The 24068-nt window shown below is 35.2% G+C and overlaps 1 protein-coding gene across 1 annotated transcript; it reads right to left on the bottom strand.

The window, feature by feature from the left end:
* Positions 1 to 1148: 1148 nt before the first annotated feature.
* LOC113313749 lies at positions 1149 to 3450 on the bottom strand. The gene has a single exon (XM_026562541.1). The coding sequence runs from the start codon at positions 2492 to 2494 to the stop codon at positions 1550 to 1552; it is 945 nt and encodes a 314-aa protein (XP_026418326.1). The 5' UTR covers positions 2495 to 3450; the 3' UTR covers positions 1149 to 1549.
* Between the last annotated feature and the right edge of the window lie 20618 nt (positions 3451 to 24068).

The following is a 24068-nucleotide window of genomic DNA, read 5'->3' as shown; positions in this document are numbered from 1 at the left end:
ATAAATTTCTAATCAAAAGAATGTCACAGTCGACATTTTTTTTTCTGGCTGTCGTCAAGGCTTGGGAATGTGGACTAGGTTGCGAAAGGGAAATGCCGGACTGGAAAGAGAGAAAGTTCTCTAAAATCATTTTTGACAAGTAATTTGCATAATGAATGGATTTGTATTTGTTTGATTAAACCCAAAATTTGATCATTTCATTTTTCTTTAAATTTAACACGTAAAATCTGGGAAACCTTTTAAGCCACTACCTAACAACTGATGTTTTGTTCAGGACCCTTGTTTAACCTTTTCTAAAACACCAATCCTAGCTGGGATTTGCAGGGATGTTCTTTTTCCTTTCTTTTCTAATTAGTACTAAATGTTTGTTTTGTTTGACTGTATACCACCATCACCTTGTTTTCTGAAGATAGATATATAATAAACTTTTCAGAATTCGGGATCCTATGCTCCTTTGAAGTAGGTCCAATTCTCCCCCACACACATGTGCACCTATTTTTAAAGACAAATAGAGTTTCACTTTATATGTTTGCGACTTAGAGGACACCTCTTCCTTACACCAACCCACTATAGATTCATGTGTCTCTTTGTGCCATTTGTAAGTTTCTTAAAAGTTAAAAATAAAAGATCTTGTAATCAAAAGTTAAGTAATGTAATAATCTGATTTGGACGCATATTAGTAATATAAACAATTCCATAATCAAGCAAACATTTTACTTCACAAGCAACACCTACTCAGCTGGCATATTCAACTGATTCTACTTCCTGCTACCTAACTAAATTTCCAGTTACCATTAGATATATCTGAAGTTCAGATCATAGTCAAACCATGAAAAAAGTATTGACTTGGTCTCAGGACTTGAAAAATCTGAAAAGAAGGCACGTATTAATGATAATAATGATCTGTTGAAACTTTAAACAACCTTTTAGATATCACCAACAAGAAAATTCTATTAAAACTGAAAGTTTGGTAAGCTTGAAAAGTAGAGAAAGAAAGAAAGAAATCTTCAACATCTGTTACAGAGCTCCAGATATTTGTGGTACCAAAAAAAAATCAAAACAGAGGAAAAAAATGGGTTTTTCAGCTCAGTCTATGGTGCTCAGCAGTCAGCATGCAGATAATGTGTATGTAAATCAACCAACACAAACACTAAAATAAGATGAATAAATCAAAATCATGAGAACCACTAAGCAGAATGTATTGACGACATTCATAAGATTGGATGGTCTATTTTTCAGCCCACTGTACACTCATTATACATTTCATTCTAATGAGTAGAGATTATATCCACATTTGATAGTTTTTGAAATTACACACTTCACACTAACGATTCAAGCAAAACAACTAACCAACATAGATAGGAGGAGAACATAACTAAGAAGAAATATATGTTAAAATCATTGATTGAACTAAGAATATGAATGTGGGTAAACTAAAATGATAAACGAAGAATGGTGGGGTTTGCATTTACAAATCGAATTTCAAAGGAACGTACTTTGCTTGAGGACTGGCCGTGTTCTTGTTCCCACATTATGCAATGCTGATAATCTAAGGGACGTACTCATGTTCGAGAACTGGCTGCGTTCTTGTTCCCATTGCTGTTGGTGCCCTTGTATCCCTAATCGATGTCATGTGCAGTGCTTCCCCAACTTCAGCCGCAGTTTCCATTTGCTGAATCTTCTTCCTTTTGTTATATCTGCTTATGCAAGTTACCAAAAAACATAACAGAACTAACAAAGCTACTCCACCAATCACAGAACCAACAATCTTCCAAATTCTGCTGTTATTTTTCTTCCCTCCACCAATCTTTGGCCTGGGAGGAGACGGAGTTACAGGTGCCGGAGCTGGAGCAACTGATGCGATCACAATAGAGAAATGCCCTTGTGTAAATGTGGAACATACATTTTCTGATACTACATTGCTGAACAATGGCGAACCTTGTAAATCAAATGAAACACACTTTGGAGTTGATCCAATTGGAACTGAGTTCACATCTTGAAACTTAATCAAAATGGGTTTATCTGAAGCAGTTAGATTCAATTCAGGCAAATTCGTTGCAGTTAGATTTCTCGCATCGTAAGCAAGAAGACCCAAAACTGGAGCTAGAAATGTATAACCAGGTAACGGGTAATAACTTAAAGACCAATTACCCAAGTTTTGATAAACCAGAACAAGTCTCTCAGCATAAGGTTTCTCAGTCACACCAACAGGGATTTCAAATTCCTTATAGTTATCAACACCTCTTTTATACAAACTTCCACTTCTGAGTCTCAATGCAGAAATCTTAATACCAGTCAAATTCGAAGGAACTTCTCCATCATACGGAAGACCTGTTTTAGGGTTAATAAAAGCTCTATAAGCATAATCTTGAAGAAGTCTATCAAGTGATCTTGCAGAAGTACTAGGTGATTCAGAAGATTGAGCTTGAATTTTCACTGATAACATCAATGGAAGAAGAAGAAGAAGCATCAAGAGACTTCCATAAAGCCCCATTGATGCTTCAAAAGTAAAAGAACTTCTTTCAACAGTTGATTCAACCAAAACAATCAATTTAACCAAAGAATGCTTATTGATTACTCTTCTCAAACATCATAATCAGATCTCAGTAAAGTAAAATCCCTCTGTAAATGAAACCAACCAACGGATATCTCAAGTAAAAAGAAAAAATCTCTTAGTATAAAGCTTTCAACCGTTGTGAACCTAATAAACCTAGAGAGTCTTTTCCCCTTTAATATCCCCCTTCACAAAAAAGAAGAATTATTTCAACGAGTACAAATAAAGAACAAAAGTTGATTCTTTTTCACTCATTTCATCTCTGAAATCAAAAACCCAAACCCTAATTGTTCCTCATTAGTCTTAAAGTTCTGATTCTTATCTCCAAATTTTTCTTCTTTTTTTTTGGACTAATAAAGTAAAAGTTGTGAAAATACCTGGTCTTGGGTAAAGCCGAGAAATCAGAACACTCTCAACAGTGTTAACAAGAAGAAAAAAAAACCAAAAATCTCTGCTTCTGAAACCAGAAATGTGATTCTGCTTCAACCTTCTTGAACCCCAAAATCAAACAGAACAATCAGAAAACCCTAAAAACTTCCATTGAATCATCCCCATTTGCTGCACAAATACCAAAGATCACTGTTTACTTCCACTAAGCTGTTAAACTCACACAAATGAAGTTCAATTCTTCATTTTTTTTCAGATAATTTTGAGTAAAACCAGTCTGAAATCTGTACTAAAATGAAGCTCAAAACACTGAGAGATAAAATCAAAAATAAAATGCAATATTTATCCGACAATCACTCCGGAATAATAGCTACAAGTTTGGTAATTGAATCAAATATCCTTCACATTCCACAGAGGGGTGAGGAATATTGAAGGGAAAAATAAATAAAAAAGATAAGCTCTCAAGTGAAGAGAAGAGAGATGAATTGTAAAGCCCTAAATCCTTAAAAAAAATGGAAAAAATTAAATAAATGGAAATTCCTTACTGTCAGTCACAAGACTCATCACAACTCATGAAACACTTGTAGACAACAGTACCCTTGGTTTCCAAATATATAGACAAATGGATCCTTATTTCTGATCCTTGTTTTAACTGTGTAGCAGCGTGTGTGAATAGGGGTAGATGGATAAGGAATAAATGATAGGGGTATGTATGGGTTTTTAAATGTGAAAATATTTACTAGTAGTATAGACTGTTTCTGGTAATTAAATTTTATTTAAGAATCTGCTCTGTTATAGTGATATTTACGGATTCTACTGTTGTGTGAACGTAAAAATCTTGAATTAGTTTGGTGGATGAATCAGAGAGATCAGATAATAATAAAGTGTCATTTATCATGGAATTCAGGATTAGTTGGAGAATTAAAAGCTTTACCGCCAATAATAACAGCCCATTTCATGTTTCCCTTTGGGCTACAACATCTAGCATCTTCTATATGTGCAAACATTCTAAATTTACTCTACCATGTTGATTGCGTCAAGATCACAAGAACGTAAACTCTTGTGTTTAACTTCTTGGTTTAATTTGTGCACATGTTGTGTCATTGCTAAACAAGCAAATACTTACTCAACAAGCTGATGCATGGTTAGACTTAATCGACCAACTGGGATTAGCCCAATTAGCTAGGGGTTGAACTCCCAAATTATATGTTGGGGTTCAATTTTAGCTGCCGTCTGATAAAAAAAAAAAAAAACTTTCAGAATTTCTCGATGTCTTGTCTTATCGGTGTGTTTTATTTCTAAACAGGCGGTTAAAAATCGTTCCCAAACTAAATGGTTTACTATAAAATGATGGAAAGAGGGGGCAAATTAGAGAATTTGGATAAAGAGTTGGGAAACCAATGAAAAAATACCACTCACTAGCTATACACACGGTTCTCACCTGACCATTTCTCCCATAAAGGGAGGATGAAAAGAATTTTTGTTTTCCTAATTTTAATTCCTTAATAATTAATTTTTGTTGCCGTCCACCTTAAGTCGTACTTTTTCATGGTCACATTAACACTCCTTGCCCCTTTTGTTTGGCAAGTTGGCAAATATGATATATTTTGTTTAATATCTTTCTCTTTATAGTCACAGAATATTAAAAATGCCAGCTCACATTCCTACACTACTTTTCCGGTTTCGCGCCGTACTCATTCATCAGTGCAGCACTGCCCAGTATCTTATGGGCAACCTGTGTAGTTAGCTGGATCACTTTATTGGGTCCGTAGACGCTGTACTACTTTGTAGTCTCTGCCGACCGGATTCTCGGTGGGGTTTATAGAAAAACTCTAGCCAATTTTGTTAGCGGCCTATTTGTTAACACTGCTTCTTTGTTAGGCGGTGTTAACACTACTTCTCTCTAGATATATCTCGCATGTCAGGTAAACTAGTAGCGAGGTAGTTTCGGTGAATGGTTCATCACAGTCAAAATCACCTTTTCACAAAATGGTTCAGCGCAGATTGATTTATATTTTGATCCAACGGCTGAGATGATTGCGTTGTTTCATTCAGTGCGTCTACTTTTCCATGTTCTATTCAGCACATCTAGATGCTAGATTATCACTACTATAGGACTTAAGAGGTTGTCCTAACTGCCAATCTAAATGCTAGATTAGAAGACCATAGGACTTCGTCTAAATAATTATATTTCTCCACAACATGTGTTATTTTGGATTTTGAACCCCCCAACATTGATAGTGAGATTCAAACCTCTGATTTCTCGATAACTGGCCGAAGCAAAATTGTAGATCCGGTCCAAAACATAGAAATAAAGTTAACCTTAACCCAATGAGACAAAGTGGAGGCAAAATCATTATAAATACAGGGTTGGATAGTAAATTTACAAGCTACAAGATTAAAACCAAAAAAGGAGATATCCTTATGTTAGAGCATAGCTCGGTTGAACCCACCAAGCGTTGGTATGTCAAGTTTGGTTGTCATATTTTAGTGAATCAAAACTCATGTTAAGAGTCGTATGATTATGTATTAGAGTCAACTTCGTATATGTTAGCTTGAAAGTATTAGGATATGAGACTTTACAAGTATTGGGAAGACTTGAAGATGTGAAGAAGCAAGGAGCTACAACGACAACAATCATCCTTCCACTTGAGGTTAGTGATATTTAACTTGAACTGTTTCATTCCCTGACGGATTTTTCAAGTCGTGCATATTGAAAACATAATTGTGAAGCATATTTGAACTCTAGATAGACATAGTATTAAGGAATACAATACGAGGTTTATTGCTTAACCATTCATGACTTGATGAAGCCAATGTTGTTTGGTTATTTTGTAAATAAATGAAGACATTTATTTATAGTTGTAACAACCACAAATTGTTTCCTCGTAATTAATTGAGGTAGTGAATGAATATAGAAGTGGACATCATGAGGTCATGTCTTCTATGTCAGGGAAGACTGCAGACCATCATTTTTTTAACTGCTTTTAACCGTTACAACTACTTGTTGCTTTCTCGTTATGGGGTGTTGTCACGTCGCATGTTATTGTAAACCACAAGACTAATACCCCATGAAAACCCTCCACGTGACATATTTTGATATCTTGTAGGAAAATAGTAGAGTCATGGACTACATTTTATCTTGACTAAGGCATAGCCATGATTTCCTTCAAAAAAATATTCAACTCTGAATAGGCTGATTGTCATCAACTCATATTGTAGTGATACTAAATCTTTGGATGACTCAAGGAACTCATGATGCGTATACCAAAGCATGTTGTTCTTTTGAACATGTTGCTCTTTTGAACATGATGTGTATACCAAACAAGTTTCAAGGAACTCAGTTATGGAAGTTTCGCGACCTGAGAGAATGTTTGATATGACTCTGCACTATAGGATATCCATCTAGTAGCATACTTATCCAAGAATGGTGTAGCAACTCATTACGGGTACATATAGAGTAATACATGCAACATGCATATGCATAAATGAAATATCGAGAGTTCAACCGAGTGAAAACCTGATATTATGCAGGCATATACGTATCCGAAGGAGCTATAGGATCAATGTATCCATTGATTGGATATGCATTCCCAACTCTCTTGCATAATATAAGACGACATACAAATTCGTAGTTCTGATGTAGTATCATGAACTTGTACACATATATTTTATATTTATGAACCTATGCAGAGATGATTCTACAATTTTTGCCTTTGTCAAAAATCCCCCATCAACACATACATTGTTAGTTGTTTCGTATTAAGTAAACATAGATATAAGGTTGCCCTATTATTGAACATTTGATCTTTAACAAAATATACTCCACCAAGTGATCGAAATACGAATTAAATACTATTAGAGAACTTAAAAATATCTAGATGTGTCTACAACAAGTTATGTATAAATCACTGAATGAAAATATAGTTTGAAACAAAAAACGATATCATTAAAATAGTAAAAAAACTGTAAAAGACTAACATAAAGTGGTGTTATAACGTAAAAATATTCATTAATCTTTGGATACACGTCTAAATTTCTTAAATATCACAAAGATATAATTCATTGTTGACGAATTATCAATCCCTTTTATACCCAAAAAGTAAAACAAAATCCCATTACTCAAAAATATCAAAATGCTCATCAATTACTTAGAAAATCAACAAATTTTAACAGTTGAAGGATATTTACTCATTAATTATTAAGTAGAACTATAGTGAAAATTGATGTAAATTTCATGATAAATAAAATTATGTTTAACCCTAGCCCCAACTCTTTAAGATTTCCAGATTCAACATGAAGTCGGCGTATATTAACTATCGACACTTGTAATACCCTGTGTTTTTAACATGGTGCATGCTCAAAGATGTGCCATGCCTGAGATGAAGCTTCATCTCAAGCTTCTATTGCGTTAAAAAGAACATTTGCCTAGAGCCAATATAGCGCCAAGTATGGCGCATTCTGAAGGCATATATCGCGGCATAATTGCGCATCATGTCGGGCATATTTGCCAAAGGATTATATTGCACCGTTAATGTGCATTACGCGAATTATATTGGCCAATGTGGCACCAAATGGTGCATCTGGCCAATTAGGAGGATGGGTTAGAGCAAAGTGACGCTAACATGGTTCATTCCTTGGAAGCTCATATTTATCAAGGCGTTCGACATAGGCATGCACCAATGACACGTTGGGCATGGCCAGAAAAGTAAGTTATATCGAGATGTAAGTAGCGGAGCTTGCATAAGCTAAGTAAATAGGTGAAATTAAACCTTTGTTGATGGTGGATTTTTGACGAATATCATATTCGTAAAATCACATCGGAAAATTATGTATCTCTGATCGGTATCGGAATCATAAGAAAAATTGTATCTTCACAAAGTGAATCGCAGTTTGATAATACCATGGCGGTAATAATGTATGATGGCAATATTAGGGTTTCTGAAGCATAAATTTTGATGTTCCATATATTTCATGATTAAAGCTGAAAGACTTAGTACATTTTTATTAAATTCATAATTTAGCTCTGGTGTCTGAATTAACCCGGAACAACGTATGATGTTGATCACATCATATCTAAATGCTCCTAGACATATTGTACGCTAGTATATAGTAATAAATTAATTAAATATAGTCGCAGTGTTCTTCGGATTGAATTCCTAGAAATTATACACTAATTAACACCTAAATATTCACCTATTCAGGATCCATGGCTTTTCTCGGTCGAATTCCATGGAAAGTAATGGACATTTACCTTTTGGGCATTTGGGGCACCCCAAGTAAGCCCCGAGCAAGTGGCACGAGTGTATTTAGTAATAATGCTCAAAGGAGCATTTATGAAAGAACTTAGGATTGGAAGTTTGATCAAAGAAGAAAAGAGAAAAGATAAAATAATAGAAGAACCGTGAAGGTGGGCCCACACAGCTAGACGAACGTCCACGCCGCCGGTTCCAGCCGGCCCTTCCCTTTTTTCCTTATTTTATTATTATTATTATGGTTTTGCTCTTTCAAGGATTCCACTTTTAATCAAAACTCATGAAACTTCCATGAACCATGTGGCTAGCAAAGACAAGTGGTCCCGCAACCATTATGACTTGTCCTTCTACCATTATGAGAAATATTAAAATAATATAATTTTAACATTTTTAATAATGATCCTTCCATCATTATTAAGAGTTTTAGTTAAACTCAAATTCTTCATACAAGGATGAAATAATGCTCAATGGGCCATCAGAAAATACCGAAATTTTTAGGATTGGTCCGCGGAGAGCAGGCGACACGGGCACGCAACCATGACCGGTTATGGTCGGCCCTTTGGCTTGCAAAAGCCGGTCCCACCTCTTTTGATGATTTTTGACCTAATTAATCATCCAAAATCCATATTTGGTTCAAACTCCTTCGTGCAACTGGGAATGATGATCCACTCACCATCAGATGGTCTGACGACCACCAAGGTCCGGTCTTACACCTCTTGGTCGGTCCCTCCTATCTCCATGACTAGGTTCTACTACCTATTACTCAGTCAAGCACAATTTGAGTAATGGATTAAACATCAATTAATCATCCTTTCACCAACTGCTCTGCAAAGGAGTTTGGTAAATGCTCAGTATAGCATTCAGATACAACATGGTCGTTCCATCACTCATAGGGGTGGTCCCTCTTTCGTCCATTGGTCGATTCTCAGTTGATCATCCATTGACCATAACTAAACTTGTTAGAGCATTGCTCGGTCGAACTCGCAATCCTTGCTATCTCTAGCTTGTTTGTCAAATTTAGTTTTCAAAACTATGTGTCTTGATTTCTAGTCTACTTATAGCTAAGTCTCGGACTAGGATAGTTAAGTGTAGTTGAGCTCAAGACTCCATGGCGATCATCTTACGAAGACGAAGAACTACTCAAGGAACCAGTGAAACTTCATCCAACTAAAAGGTATGTGGAGACTTGAACTTATCTATCACTCAAAAGTCTATCTACTCTATCTCCTACTCTTGAGACAAAAGTCGTATAAGTATGATAATTTTCATACATACACATTTGCTATTTCGAGCCGAGTTTACTCGCCTATATTTTTCTCGAAATATGTGTTTGTAAGCTTTCGCTTTAACCATTTTTCATCTTTACCCGTGCTGAAAGTCATGATGACGTTTCAATCTTGAAAATGGCTTTGATGACGATAGTTGTGAATAACGACTATTATAGCATTATAGAAGAATGTTTCAATGATTGAAATGTAGAATTGAGATTACCATCTACTGATATAAGCATATATAGTGTGTTCGCACATTAATGTATAAATTCATGTACCGGAAACAAAATGTGTGCATATGTGTGCATATGGTATTCGTGAAGGAGACAGGTTGGGTACGCGTACTGGCGGAACTTTTCCTTCCGGAAAATTATGCTGAGTTTGGAGTTTACGAACTCATAAACCAGTCACCTTAGGTACGCGTACCCGTACGTGTACTGGCGGAACTTTTTTACCCGAAAAATTCTGCTGAGTTTGGAAACCAAAAACCAACTCAAATCCGGTAGCTAAGGTACGCATACCCGTACGCGTACCCAAGCTGGTTATTTCTCAAATCAGTAGTTCATGAACTTAAAAAACAATAAATTATAAGGAATGCAATCTTTGCAAACAGTGGATATATTGTTCATGAATTGATTCAAATGAATCAAACCGATTTTGTTTCAATTGTGTCTATGAATAAAGACCTAAGCAATTGAACAACTCATCAACTAGTTCTTATGAGTCATTTGAACTAGTTATGAGAAATATGAATACGATTAATATGGAAGTGCTCATATGGCTAACCATTGGTTAAATATTTGTGAACCAACTAAGTGTACATGTTTAGGTACGGTTACTCAAACCTAAATGGAATACATTTCATTTGTGTGTGACAAGCTAAGTTTAGATCTAACGGTTGAAAGATATTAGCTTGTATCTAATCAGGTTTTCATCTAACGGTGAATATTGAATGCTTTGTTACTAAGCTAACAGAGATTGCAAACCCTGATTTGAAAACTATATAAGGGAGAACTCTAGCAACTGGAAAAACTAATCCCCACACCTCCTGTGTGATACTAGTTGGTTTTGCTAGAGTCGATTCTCCTTTAACCTTAAGTTTCTTATTGAGACCCTGTAGGTTAACGACTTAAAGACTTCATTGGGATTGTGAATCCAGACGAAACTACTTCTCTTGTAGTTGAGCGATCTGATCTTGCCATTTTCTATCGTACGAGTTCAATTGAATAATTGACTTGATATTATATCTCCGATAGGGCAAGATAAAAATAAATCACAAACATCTTCGACTCATCGTTTGTGATTCCACAATATCTTGTTTCGCTACCATACGATTAAGATTATTGTGAGGTGATTGATAATTCTAGGTTGTTTTTCGGGAATATAAGTCCGGGTTATCAATTAGTTCATGTTCACCTTGATTTCTATCAAAAGACAGAACAAACTCTTAGGTTTATCTGTGGGAGACAGATTTATCTATTATCGTAGACTTTTCTGTGTGATACAGATTTGTCTTCGACTTTGGGTCGTAGCAACTCTTAGTTGTGGGTGAGATAAGCTAAGGGAATCAAGTGCGTAGTATCCTGCAGGAATTAGAGACGTAAGGAGCGCAACTGTACCTTGAATCAGTGTGAGATTGATTAGGGTTCAACTACAGTCCATACCGAAGTTAGTTTGTAGTAGGCTAGTGTCTGTAGCGGATTAATACAGTGTGGTGTTCAATCTGGACTAGGTCCCGGGGTTTTTCTGCTTTTGCGGTTTCCTCGTTAACAAAAAATTTGGTGTATGTGTTATTTCTATTCCGCATTATATTTTGTTATATAATTGAAATATCACAGGTTGTGTGTTGTATCGATCAATTGTGAAATCCAACCTTTGGTTGTTGACTGGAAATTGGTTGATCCTTGGATATTGGTCTTTGGTACCATCCAAGTTTATATCTTTTGTATTTGATAAAGACTCACATATTTCTAATTGTTTGAGTGTAGATGAAATCGAGAGATAGAGATATTAACTCCTTGATATACTTGTTATTAAGATTGAGTCTGACTGTCTAGTTGATTCTCTTAAAAGTATATTAAAGTTAGTCCATACAGATTCCTAATCGAAATATTGAGTGAGGTTGTTAGACCCCCTCATTTTCAGAACTGAATGCTCTGTCTAGCATAATTCTGAACATGTTCAAACACCGATAATTTAATATTGATCCAGCAGTACTTGATCTATCTGGCAATACCCTAATTATTTCAGCTAGCAATGGATCACGACTAACAAGGTTCAGAACTGCCACTTTCGGCAATATTGATTCAACTATCAATATTTACTTGCTGAGAGCAACGTTGCTCATATTGATTCAGCTATAAATATTCGAGTTGCAGTATTTCTCATGTTGATTCAACTATCAATATTTGAGAATCTAATACTGATCCAGCTATCAGTATTTTATTGGTTCATCTGTCAACCATTATTTTAATATTATAATCTCTCCTCGTCATTTGTCTGACTCATGACATATGGATCGAGAAAAGTCTTTTATGATCATTCATCAATGATTATTTTCATAAGTGCTCAGTGCATCAACATAAATATTTATGATCGATCCAGCAATATCATAAAACCATTGCTAAGTCATTAGCATAATGATATGACACAGTCATCGGTGACCTAATTCAACATTCATGGTCTGCAGAGCATGTTGTTGTTCCGACATTCCATGCCTCATCCATCATAATATTGAACTCCGTCGGTTCAGTTCATAAGACTCATAGTCTTATGTCAAAGATTAAACACTCACACATGAGACATCAATTCACGTCACATTGGGGGATATCACTAGGGTTTTGGTCTGGCGGCCTACAACACGTGCGATGTGAGGTACATCCACGAAGAGAGTTATGGTAAATTGTGCTGACAGTTAAGTAGTAAATGGAATAGTAGATGATCGATCAACCCAATCTTCCGTGTAAAGTGGAAATGGTTCTTACACGATCTCCCACTTCCCCATTCTTCCAATACCTTCAACTGTCACCACTTACAGGAGATTGATGTGCTGCTATAAATAGATTTTTGAGCCTATGATCTGATAACTAACAACAACTAAGACTCATCACTGTCAAGTTATCAAACACTTTCAGAGGATTTCTCTCGTCTACACAGAGAATCATCTTCACAGCAGTTCAACACATCACATCACCTACAAATCAATCTTCATTGATCTCCACACAATCTCAGCTTCCCTCCTTACAGACCGACCCTTCTCCTCCTCTTGTGACCGAATTGAACCTGGAACGACCGTTGTCTTGGTTTAGGCCAGGGTCCTATAGATTAGTCTCTTGAACTCAAAGTACTCCCGTGCAATACATTTGTTTAAAGGTTCAGACGATTCACAACTTCGAACACTTGCCTCCTCCACCAATTTTTTAAACAAAAACCTGTGAGTCGTTTATACCCACAAACAACCTTCAATGGCCTGTGCGTAATTCCAAGGTGTGAACTATACCTGGACAAGTTTTGAAAGCCGGTAATACATATAACAACACATTGGCCATAGCCTTCAAGGCTTTATACCCTTGTTCTGGGGTAAGTTGGAACGATATGGAAGCTAAGTGTATATGTATCATGCTTGTCGAGCATGCTTGCAGGGGCAAATGGACGTGCGCTTGCCTAGTTTTAAGACCCGATTAGTGGCGTATCAGGGAGTTATGGCCTGCATGCAACTGAGTTGCTAGGCGTAATTTTCCAGTCCGTCACAATATGATTCAAATTTTCTCCAAAAAATCAGTTGCAAAGGAAAATGTTGATCACTTAATATTTTTAGTTTTTTACTTTACCCTTTTGCGTCTATGGAAAGATTATTTTGGCATTTTTGAAAATATAAATAATCAAATTTATAAGTCTTTGTTAAATTTGGTGTTTGTTTCACTGTTAAGAAATATGGTTTATGGACCTCAACTTATGGTTGGTATCTTTGTTTAAAAAGTCTGGCGACTCTGGGTTTTTTATACCATTTATATATATTAAATATGTCTCAATTAATCCGCATATGCCCTAATTTACCCATGTGTTGATGGTGGATTTTATATGAAGGTTAAATTCGTAAAATCACATAAGAAAATTATATATCTCTGACAGCATCAGAAGCATATAAAAATTCATATCTCCACGTTCCGCAGGAGAACTGAATTGCATCTTTGTAACCTCATCAAAGCAACAATACATGATGGGAATGTTAGAGCATTTGAGGCAGCGCTTTCAGTATTCCATGTATTTTTATCATTTATGCTGAGCGGCTCGGTATCTCTTTCTGTATTCGAAATATGTCTTTAGTGTTGTTACTTGTCGCATAATAATATTCAGAAAAAACATGATGTTGTAGTCTTATATCTGGATCAATTAAATGCTCCTAGACAGATTGTCTGCTAGTATAGAGCGACTAATTAATTAAGTCTAGTACTGAATATTCATCAGATGAATTCCTAGAAAAATATATTAATTTACCCTAATATTTACTTACTTTAATTCATGGCTTTGTCATTTGAATTCCATGGATTGGTAATGAATGGTTTACCTTCCGGGCATAAGGGGCACCACCAAGTAAGCCTGAGTAAAATGCATGGATGTACTTAGTAATAATGCTCCAAAGAGCATCCATAAACATGGATGAAAGAGGAGATAGAAGGCTAATCAAAAAGGAAAGGGGGAGAGTGAAAAATAAAATAAAAAGAAGCCGTGTGGGACCGGTCCCACCGGCCATCCTGCCGGTGCCATGGCCGGTCATGCACTCCCATTTTAATTTTTAATATTTTTTTATTATTATTAGGGTTTCAATGACTTCCTCTTTCAATCAAAATTCTTTAGTTTTCTATTTCTTCTCAAATCTTGTTTCATAGACCAGGTTTGCAAAGCAAGAGGTCCCACAACCATCATGACTTTCTGATAAATATTAAAATAATATTATTTTAGTATTCCCAAATATTTTTCCTTCAAGAAAAAATTTACTTCATCCTTCTAACAAAATCAAGAGTTTCAGTCAAGATCAAACTCTTCTCAAAATACAAAATAAAGCTTGATCGACCATCAGAAAATACCAAAATTCTCGGGAATGGTTTGCGAATGACATGGTGGCATGAGAACCACCATGGTTGGTCCCTTGTCCATCAAAAGTCCGATACCACCTCATTCATTGGTTAATCACCAAATTAATCCCCAGAAATCCATATTTGGTTCAAACTCTCCCCAACAAGTTGAACCATCATCTATGCACCACTAGCTGGTTCCACTGCCACCTATGGCCGGTCCCTCCTCCTACCATAATTAGGTTTTATTACCTAATACTCTGCAAAACACTACTTTAATTACGGTAAAACACTAATTAATCATCCACACACCATGTGCTCTGCAATTGACTTTGGCGAATGCTCAACAAAGCGCTTGGGCGCCACTTGGTCATTCCATCACCACCAATAGTTGGTCCCCTCTCATCCATTGGTTGATCCACATTTAATCATTCATAAATCATCTATCAATCAAAAACTAGGGTTTTGAATCTAATGTTGTGCAGAGCAAAATTTTGAACATGTTCAAACACCAATAATTTTTATATTGATCCAACAATTAATAATTTAATTAATTATTTATGTATTTTGTTTATTATTTATTATTTATATTTTTTATTATATTATTATTATTATTATTATCATAAAAAAATAACAAAAAAAAAAGTAATTACAAGTGGTTAGCTGGCACCCTAGCGACAATCTGGGCTCCAACTCCTCTTTGTATAATAATACCTAGTCTATGGAAGAGTAAACTGCCAACTTTGTAGTTCGCATCGTGACTAGCAAGGCGGTTACTCAACCTCTTTAGAAATACAGTAAAGTCACTACTCAACTCTCCTAAAGTAGTGAAATCCAAGACACCGAAACCACAACCATTACTAATGCACTTGTCAAGATATTCATTATTTTTGCGTGTGACAACAGCGGTATTGGCTTGTCCAGGGGTGAATAACCGTGTACATGCACTAGTGAAAGGTGAGACTCCTGTTACGTCAAAGCACACATCCTTCACATCCTCCCAGCTGTGTACTAAGATATCTGCCGGCTTAAGATCATTGTCGTTGTTAGAAGGAAATCCCAACGAAACCTCTTTCTGGGCAGGAATAACATCCTTGTAGCATATTTCTAAGATCAAATCTCTTACCATATCATGTCTGTATTTAGGTCCCACGTCTTTAGCACAGTGCACAACATGGTCTCCTTAGATATCCATCGGCTTAGCGCAGCTATAACAAACACTATCAACAAGAAACATTGGTATGGCCAAGCGATATTGGAGGATAAACTGAAACTGTCTAAGACCAACAAACTGATTGAGCCCAGTAATAGGAATGACCTTCAGAAAATCCATGGCATGTTCCTTTTTGTTGCACTGCCAAATAATCGACTCGCGCTCATTGAAGGGGAAGCTAGAGAGCATAAAATCTTTGACAACACCAAAGTAGATACTGCCAATGACTTCATGAAATGGGGGGAAGTGTTATTGATGTTGAACTCAGATTCTATGAAACAGAAAGCCTCCAGTGTCACAGTTTGCATTGTTGTTAGAAAGGAAGTTCTTCAATCTCTTCAAGAAGGTGATTGTACCCTCTCCTAGTTCGCCCAAAGTAGTGAATGCAAGAATGCCCAAACTGTACCCATGAGTCTCCCATGTAGCAAGATACTTGTTATGCTTGCGAAAGACTGCTTTAGAAATTGCTTGGCCGGGTGTGAAGTAACGTATATCAATATGTATTCGGTACAGCTACTAATATTTTATTAATATTTAATCAATATTTTTCATATTGGTTCAATTATCAATATTCTAGAGGCAATATTTCATATTGATCCAGCTATCAGTGGTTTATTAGTTCATTAACCAATACTCAGTTGGTCCATCAACCAAAATCTAGTTGGTTCATCTGTTGACCATTATTTTGATATTATAATATCTCTGCTTTTCATTCGACTTACTTATGTCATGTGGATCGAGGATGAACCTTCTGTGATCATTCAACAATGATCATCTTCGTATGACTTCCTGTCAAATATTTGACGCATCAACACTATGGTTTATGATCGATCAAGCAATATCATTAAACTCATGCTTATCAATCCAAATCATTCGACTATCATTGTTGTTTTAGATAACACAATGATATGTCACAATAATCAGTGACCCACCAAACTCAACGCATATGGTAAACAAATCATGTTCTTATCTCAACAGTCACTTCACGCTTCACTATCATAAACATGAATTTATGAACTATGTTTGATTTATCAGTTAAGACTCATAGTCTAGCTCGGTTAATGATCGACCATAAAAAATACGTGTGCAAAGTAAACTTTCACATGAGACGTCAACTCATGTCACATGGGGGAATATTCACTAGGGTTTTGGTCTGGCGGCCTACAACCAGTGGCGAATCTAAAACAAAAATTCAGTGGCGGCACTCATTATTTTTAAGATCATAACTAAGAATGTTACTGAAAATATCTCTTATACAAGGTACAAAATTAAGTTAAATCAACACAAGGTTTAGGAAAATGTACATCAGTGATATTTTCTTTGTGTAAAATAAGATTGGGATGAACTAGATCTCCTCAATCAATTAATTCTAGATATGTTTTCAAATCTTACTAGTACAAATGAGATATATAGAGTCAGTTTTTAAAACTACACCTCAAAATATATAGATAATATAGAGATATATTAAAAATTATAAGGGGGTCGAGAATCGTTTTAGGGATAAAATATTAGAAAATATATGGGTGTTTTTATAATTTCAAAAAATTATGGGGGCCTGTGGCCTTGGATTCGCTATTGCCTACAACACGTGTGATGTGCAATACATCCACGATGAGAAATATGAGTAAGTCGTGCTGGAAGTCGAAGGAGCAAAAGGGATAGTGGATGGTCAATCACCTAAATCTCCAACGCAAAGCCACACGATTTCTCACTTCCACATTCTTCCACTCTCTTCAACTATCATTACAGGAATTCTGAAAATTACGAGGGTACCCAAATACACCACGCTTTTTTCAGTTTCAACCTATTAGTGCGACACCAAGTGTGATCATCTATGGACAAAGTCGAGACAATACAATAACAAGGTATTCACTTGATAATAGTTACGGTCTAAAACAGATTTACTATAGGATCAATATCAAGTGATTAGGATTTAATGTACTAGTATATTTACTTTTAATTATAATAAAAACAATTATAATTGCGGAAAATAAAAGTAAATCACACAATAAGGTTTTGTTAACGAGGAAACCGCAAATGCAGAAAAACCCCAGTTTTGAATATTCTCAGAATTAAGCCTTTATACAAAGAACAAAGACAACTTCGTATGGTTGGGACCAAGTAATGTACCACTAGTTACTTAGTTCCTTCAGTATCCATGCGTCTACGACCGTCTGGTCACGCACGTGAATCCCAAGACAAAAAATCATTATCTTGAGTTACTTTGCCGATGTAAAGTCTTAACCACTCAACTTCTTTTGATCGTCTTCCAAACAGTAAAATAACAAATTTGTTTGATAACTACTCCAATAATATTTTAGAGAAAGATTCGTTGAGTTTTGACAAAGGTTCTTCCGTTGAAACAAGTAAACTCCTTTGTCGGGTAAGATCAATCCAAATTAGTAACTTAGATTCGGATTCACAACTATCAGATTCAGATATTGAAGACTACCACCAAATGATAGTTGTCAATCTAACTGACTATATGATCAAATCTATCAAAGATAAATCATATCTAAGTCAGATCCCAGTCGATCAAGATGTGTGTACAAATCACGAGATATGTAAACCAATAAGAAAAATCTTATTGTCTTCAAATCTTCAGTTGCCTTTTTATGTATATGCACACCACAAACTTGAATCCACTTATGATCGATCACACACATAACGAAGTCTGTTAACAATTGATGATCACAAGTTGTCTTTATATATAACAATAGTTCTAAAGATCCGGTCAATTCTTTGATCTAACTTGAGTGACCCTTATGTCAAAAGAGAAGGCTCCAAGAATAATCAAACTAGGTGCAATAAAGTTTCAAAAATCGTTAGTCAATCAAATCAATAATTGAAAATTATAATAACAATGTAATTATCTATTTTCCCACCAAGGGTACTCGTAGAGCTTCTTGATCCCACAAAAGTCTTTAAACGAGCGGTCGTAAGAGATTTCGCCTAATGAGGGTACTTTCCTCCCCGGATAGATGGCTCCAACAGAAACAACACGAATGAAGTTTGCGTGGCTCTTAGGATAGTTTGCAAGAAATGCAAACTCAACTATTTATAGACCAAGGTTGTTTGGACAACAAGGAAATTCCAAAAATGGAAATGTTCTCAATATATTCAATAAGTATCTAATTTCGGTTTTCTTACTTCCAACTAATATCCAACCTGTAATTCTGAAATCTCTCTTTAGAAAATATGTAATATTAGTTTGGCACTTAACTAATATTACTTTCCAAGAGATATGTTCTGATTTGCTGGAAAATCAAAAACAAATAATCAAAAATATTAATTTTAAAGATTCACAATATTTCGGATTATGATCACCTTGAGTATCAAGGAATATATGTGGACAATAAAAGATAAGAATTGTATTCATTTCCAAATTATGTCGATATCCAAAAAAAAATTATTTAGCAAACCCTAATTTCAAACTCACACAAAACTGTAAAGTAACATGTGAATATGAAGGATCAGTTTTGCTCTTGGGACCGGTTCTACCATGACTCCTAACATAAGTTAAGATCGGTTCTACCAAGTCTCCAAATATATGTAGGTATCTTTTCTACCATGACTCCCAACAATATCTAGGATCGGTTCTACCAAGGTTCTCAACAATAGTTAAGATAGGTTCTACCAAGACTCTCAATATAAGTTAAGATCGGTTCTACTGCATATACCAAATTCAAATTAGGTAAAGATCGGTTCTACCCTAACTCTCAACATAAGTCAAGATAGGTTCTATGAAAGTTATCACTTAGGTTTGAATTGGTCATCCAATTGATCTTTAATGAAAACCGGACCAAAACGACAATTAATTTCCTTTCGGTTACGAAACAAGTTTCGTATATGTACTTCCTTCAAAAATATGTAATCAAACATAGTTTCCTAGGATGAAGTCACGCCTATATTCAATACACAATAAAGTAACGAGTTACATAGATTATGTCGACGTCACGTTTATGAAGTTCAAAAGATAAACATTATACTTCGTATTCAAATATTCATCCTTGACACTTTGATCATAATAAAATAATCAAATATAATACTAGAGAATTAAATATAACCTCGCATGTTATATTTTCAATCTTAAACCACTTGAAATCAACGATAAGAGTGAAAATAAGTAAAGTCAATATCAATATACCTCAAGTGGAAGGATGATGTCTTCATTGTAGTCGATACATCTTCACAATATTCAGGTCTTAAAGGTAATACTTGTATGTCTCAACATTCCTAGACTTTTTAGTCTAACCTAAACGAAGTTGACTCTAGTACATTCAATCAAGCGACTCTAATTGAGTTTTGATACTAAAATATGACAACCAAACTTGACATACCAACACTTGGTGGGTTAAACCGAGCAATGCTCTAACAAGATCGATGTGCTGATTACCTCTGCAATAAATAGGTTCCTTGAACTATGATAGAGACAACTTAGCACGGACTGAATTCATCTCATCAGACATTAGTCATCTAACAACCATATTAAACACACAGAGGATTTCTCTCGGACTTACACAGAGAAATCATCTTCAAATCATTTTAACACATCACGCATCAATCAATTTCCATTGATCTCTACACATTCTCAGTTACCCTACCTATAGACCGACCCTTCTCCTTCTTTCTGGCCGAATTGAATCTGGAACGACCATTTTCTTGGTTTAGGCCACAATGCTACATATTAGTCTCTCAAACTCAAAGTATTCCCGTGCAATACTTTTATTTAAATGTTTAGGCGTTTTTCTTCATCGAGCACTTTCCTACTCCACCAATTTTACCTTAAAAACCAGTTAACCGTTTTTACCTGCAAACACCAGGATTACCAACTCATGAGATAAAAGAGCAAAGTGAGAGAAAATAGTAAAAATAGTATTTGTGGTTAGGTATATAATTACTAACTAGAGGTAATTAAGTTTTTGTGTAAAAATTAGAAGCAATGGAAGATAAAATGGAAGCGTGTTCTCGAATGAGCTCAAGGGAGCTATTTATACATGTAAATACTTGGAAAATAAGTTTGGAATAACTCATAACCAAATACATACCGTTTGGTTGACAAGTATTGACCAATTAAATTCCAAGTTTTGAATATATATAATTTATTTTGATCAGTTGTGATGCTTTTCGCAAATGACTGGGTTTACCATTATTATTAAGTGACATAAGTTGCCTTTTCTACAGGGTATTACATTAGTAGTAAATTACAAGGGTTTTCACTAAGAAGGCTATTTTAAGTTTTTGTATTTACTAGTAAACCAAAATCTATAATCTATTTACTCACAGTGATTTAAATTTGAAGTTTACTAAGCAAACAAATCCTATTATGAAAGCGTCTTGGCTTACAACTGCTTGTGTAACTATGAAAAGCATCTTTGGTTTTAGAAAAATAAAAGAATTTTTGAAAATTCAAGGCCTTGTATGGGAAGGTTCAAATATAGAATCATTTATTTAGTGCATAATGAGGGTCATAGGATGAAAGGTTGTATGTGGAACTAATCTATGATCTTTAGATTCTCAAGTTTCTCATAATAAGTTCCAGGATGGTTAAAGACTTAATGATTAGGGAATGTAAATTGTATGCTTCTAAAGATGGCTAGACTCTTTTTTGCTGTGATGTTTCTGCCTTTGGTAATGCTGGGTATATCATTATTGATATATGTAAGTATTATCAGGTTTTGAGTGTTGTTTTTGGTGGTATTGGTGTAGCAACTAACTATATTACGAAAGTTTTGGTTGTTAATATTGTATTAGGATGGGTTGTTGAAATGAGCATCATAAAGCTTATCATGATTTTTGACTCGAAAACTGTAGTCAGTGATTTTAGTAGAGAAAACGTGCTTTGGCTTGTTTTTGCAAGATGGAGATGTGTTGTCAGAAACATGATTGGTCTTCTGTATATCCACTATTACAGAGAAGTTAATTTTCGGCATATCAGATTTCCAAATAAGTCTGGATTAACTGTTAGCAATATAGAAATCATAATTGAAACACCTGATTTCTTAAGTTGTATTGAAATTCTCGACACCCCTTACTTTAGATTTAGTTGAGATTTTTTTTTGTCCTTGCTTGTCATTCTCTTTTTGCTTTCTCCAAGTTAGCTTTGGAATTTTTTGTCGTAATTTTGAAATTATTTAATTATTTAATTTAATAAATTTGCATGAATAATAATTAAAAAATAGTTTCAATATGAAAATCCAAGTGATGCGAACTTAAAGATTTAGGCTCATAAATCAATTTTGAACAATAAACCAGATGATTGCATATTAGCTGAAAGCTTAAATAATAATAAAATAAACTATATGGGAAAAAAGAAAAGAAAAGAAAGTTGTTAGTAGGGTATCCCGCCTTCATGATGCTTGGGTATTGTATAATGTCATAATCAAAACCATGAGTGATTGTGTTTATAATTTTAAAACCGTCAAAACCTGAGTTTGGAAATCGGTTCGCTTCATAACCGAAACAATATATAACGACCCATTTCACAGTTTGAAACCTTAAAATTAAAAATCAGGCAATTAAATTCAATAATATCAAAAACTAAACATAAGCTAATGCATAAACATATACCATTGCTTAATAAAAAAATCAAATTTTAAAACCCACAAATTTCTCTAGTTTCATAAAATTGAAGAATAATAAGAAAATACAACATGAATTTATACATAATTTTTACCAATTGCCCCAACTAATCATTGATTTTATGAAAACAAATCGAAAATCAGATAAAATAAAAATTCTTTTATACCTTTAATTGATTTATTTTAACGTGAGTCTAGCTAAACATAACTAATCGAAAATTAGACTAGAGGTCATGGGCAAGAGAGGGCGGAGATAAGAGCTTTGAGGTTAATATTTTTCTTCTCTTTCATTCAGTGGAAAAGACTAAATTGAGGAGTATGAGAAGAAAATTGAAGTCTTATGAAGACCTGATAGGTTAATGTTATTATAATCTAAAAGTTAATATTAAACTAATCTAAGGGTTAAAATTAATCGATTTAAACAAATATTTTTTGGTCCTATTGATAGACGCATTTATGTGTCTAATTTGTCCCAATTGTTTATATTGTTAGTGCTCGATTTTGTACTTATTTGGTTATTTTATGTCTTTGTAGGTGTTTTTGGAGAAATAAGCTTTTGCGGCGAAATTGGCTCAAAATGTGGCATTTGAACCTCCGTAGATAACGTACCAGAAGCACCCCAGAAATACCCCGGAGGAACCCTGAAAAAGTGTTGAAAATATCCCAGAAAAATTACTATTTGCACCCAAGGGGAAAGTGTTATTCGGACTCTCACTATGGATAAGGGGTAATCCAATTCGGACATGTGCTAAAGGGACACCAGAACTGGATAAGGGGGAGGTCACCTTCACCGTTTGAAAACAAATTTTGGCGGGAAAATTTCCTTTCACCAGACAAATTTAGGGTTGGATTTTCGGACGAGTTTTAATGAGATTCAATCACTGATTCTCATGGGATGGACGTGATATGGATATACAATTCTAGTATGGATGATTTCATGGGCTTAATTGGGCTAGAATATCCGGGAGAAGCAATCAAAGTTAAAACAGAGAGACGTGTCCTGTTGTGCACTTTCAAAGATTTTGTGGAGATTTTGGGAGAGTTTTACGCTGGATAATCATGTATTTGGTCCTGTTCAAGTCATAGGAAGAGTTTGGTGGCTATTTTATAGCTAACAGACGCGTACAAACACTGACAGAGGTGATTATTGTTTCAACGGCAGAGAAGAAAAAAAAAGAGATTCTATCGGGATTTCTTTGAGCTGTGAAGTATATAAGAGGTGTAGAGAAGTTAGAAAAGGTTTTGTCGAGAGTTTGGGGAGGTTTGGAGGCGATCAGAGAGGCGCAGGAGGAGTTGCAGAGAAGTTACCTGCTGCTGCTGTGCTGCCATTAACACGCCTGAAGAACACGAAGAACGGACTCTCAGCAGCAGTCGTTTATCAACAGAAACATCGACTGTCGTTGTGGGTCGTAGTTCTTCAACGACAACAGCAACTCAGCTCTGTCGTTGATTCTGGACGTCTTCTGTGGGTCGCATAGTTCTGTTTTACATCAATTTCTTGTATTTCTCTTCATTGTAAAACACTTTTGAGCATCAATGAATTATTTTGAGAGCATTTTTACTATGATGAGTTAAACCCCAACACTGGGGCGACGGAGGAGGCCGAGCTTCATAAATGGGTAATTTTATTAATTCTTTTTAAGACTTTTGCATTAAAAATTAATTGAAATATGATTTGATTAAATTGGGTGTTATTTGATTAGATGGGTCATGCTTAGCTTAGGTGATTTGA

Source organism: Papaver somniferum, chromosome 9, assembly GCF_003573695.1.
Source record: "Papaver somniferum cultivar HN1 chromosome 9, ASM357369v1, whole genome shotgun sequence".
Lineage (NCBI taxonomy): Eukaryota > Viridiplantae > Streptophyta > Magnoliopsida > Ranunculales > Papaveraceae > Papaver > Papaver somniferum.
This window is presented reverse-complemented; position numbering and strand designations above follow the sequence as displayed.

Excerpts from the sequence above, each read along its gene's own strand:
- LOC113313749 (XM_026562541.1), bottom strand. The coding sequence starts at position 2,494 with ATGGGGCTTTATGGAAGTCTCTTGATGCTTCTTCTTCTTCTTCCATTG.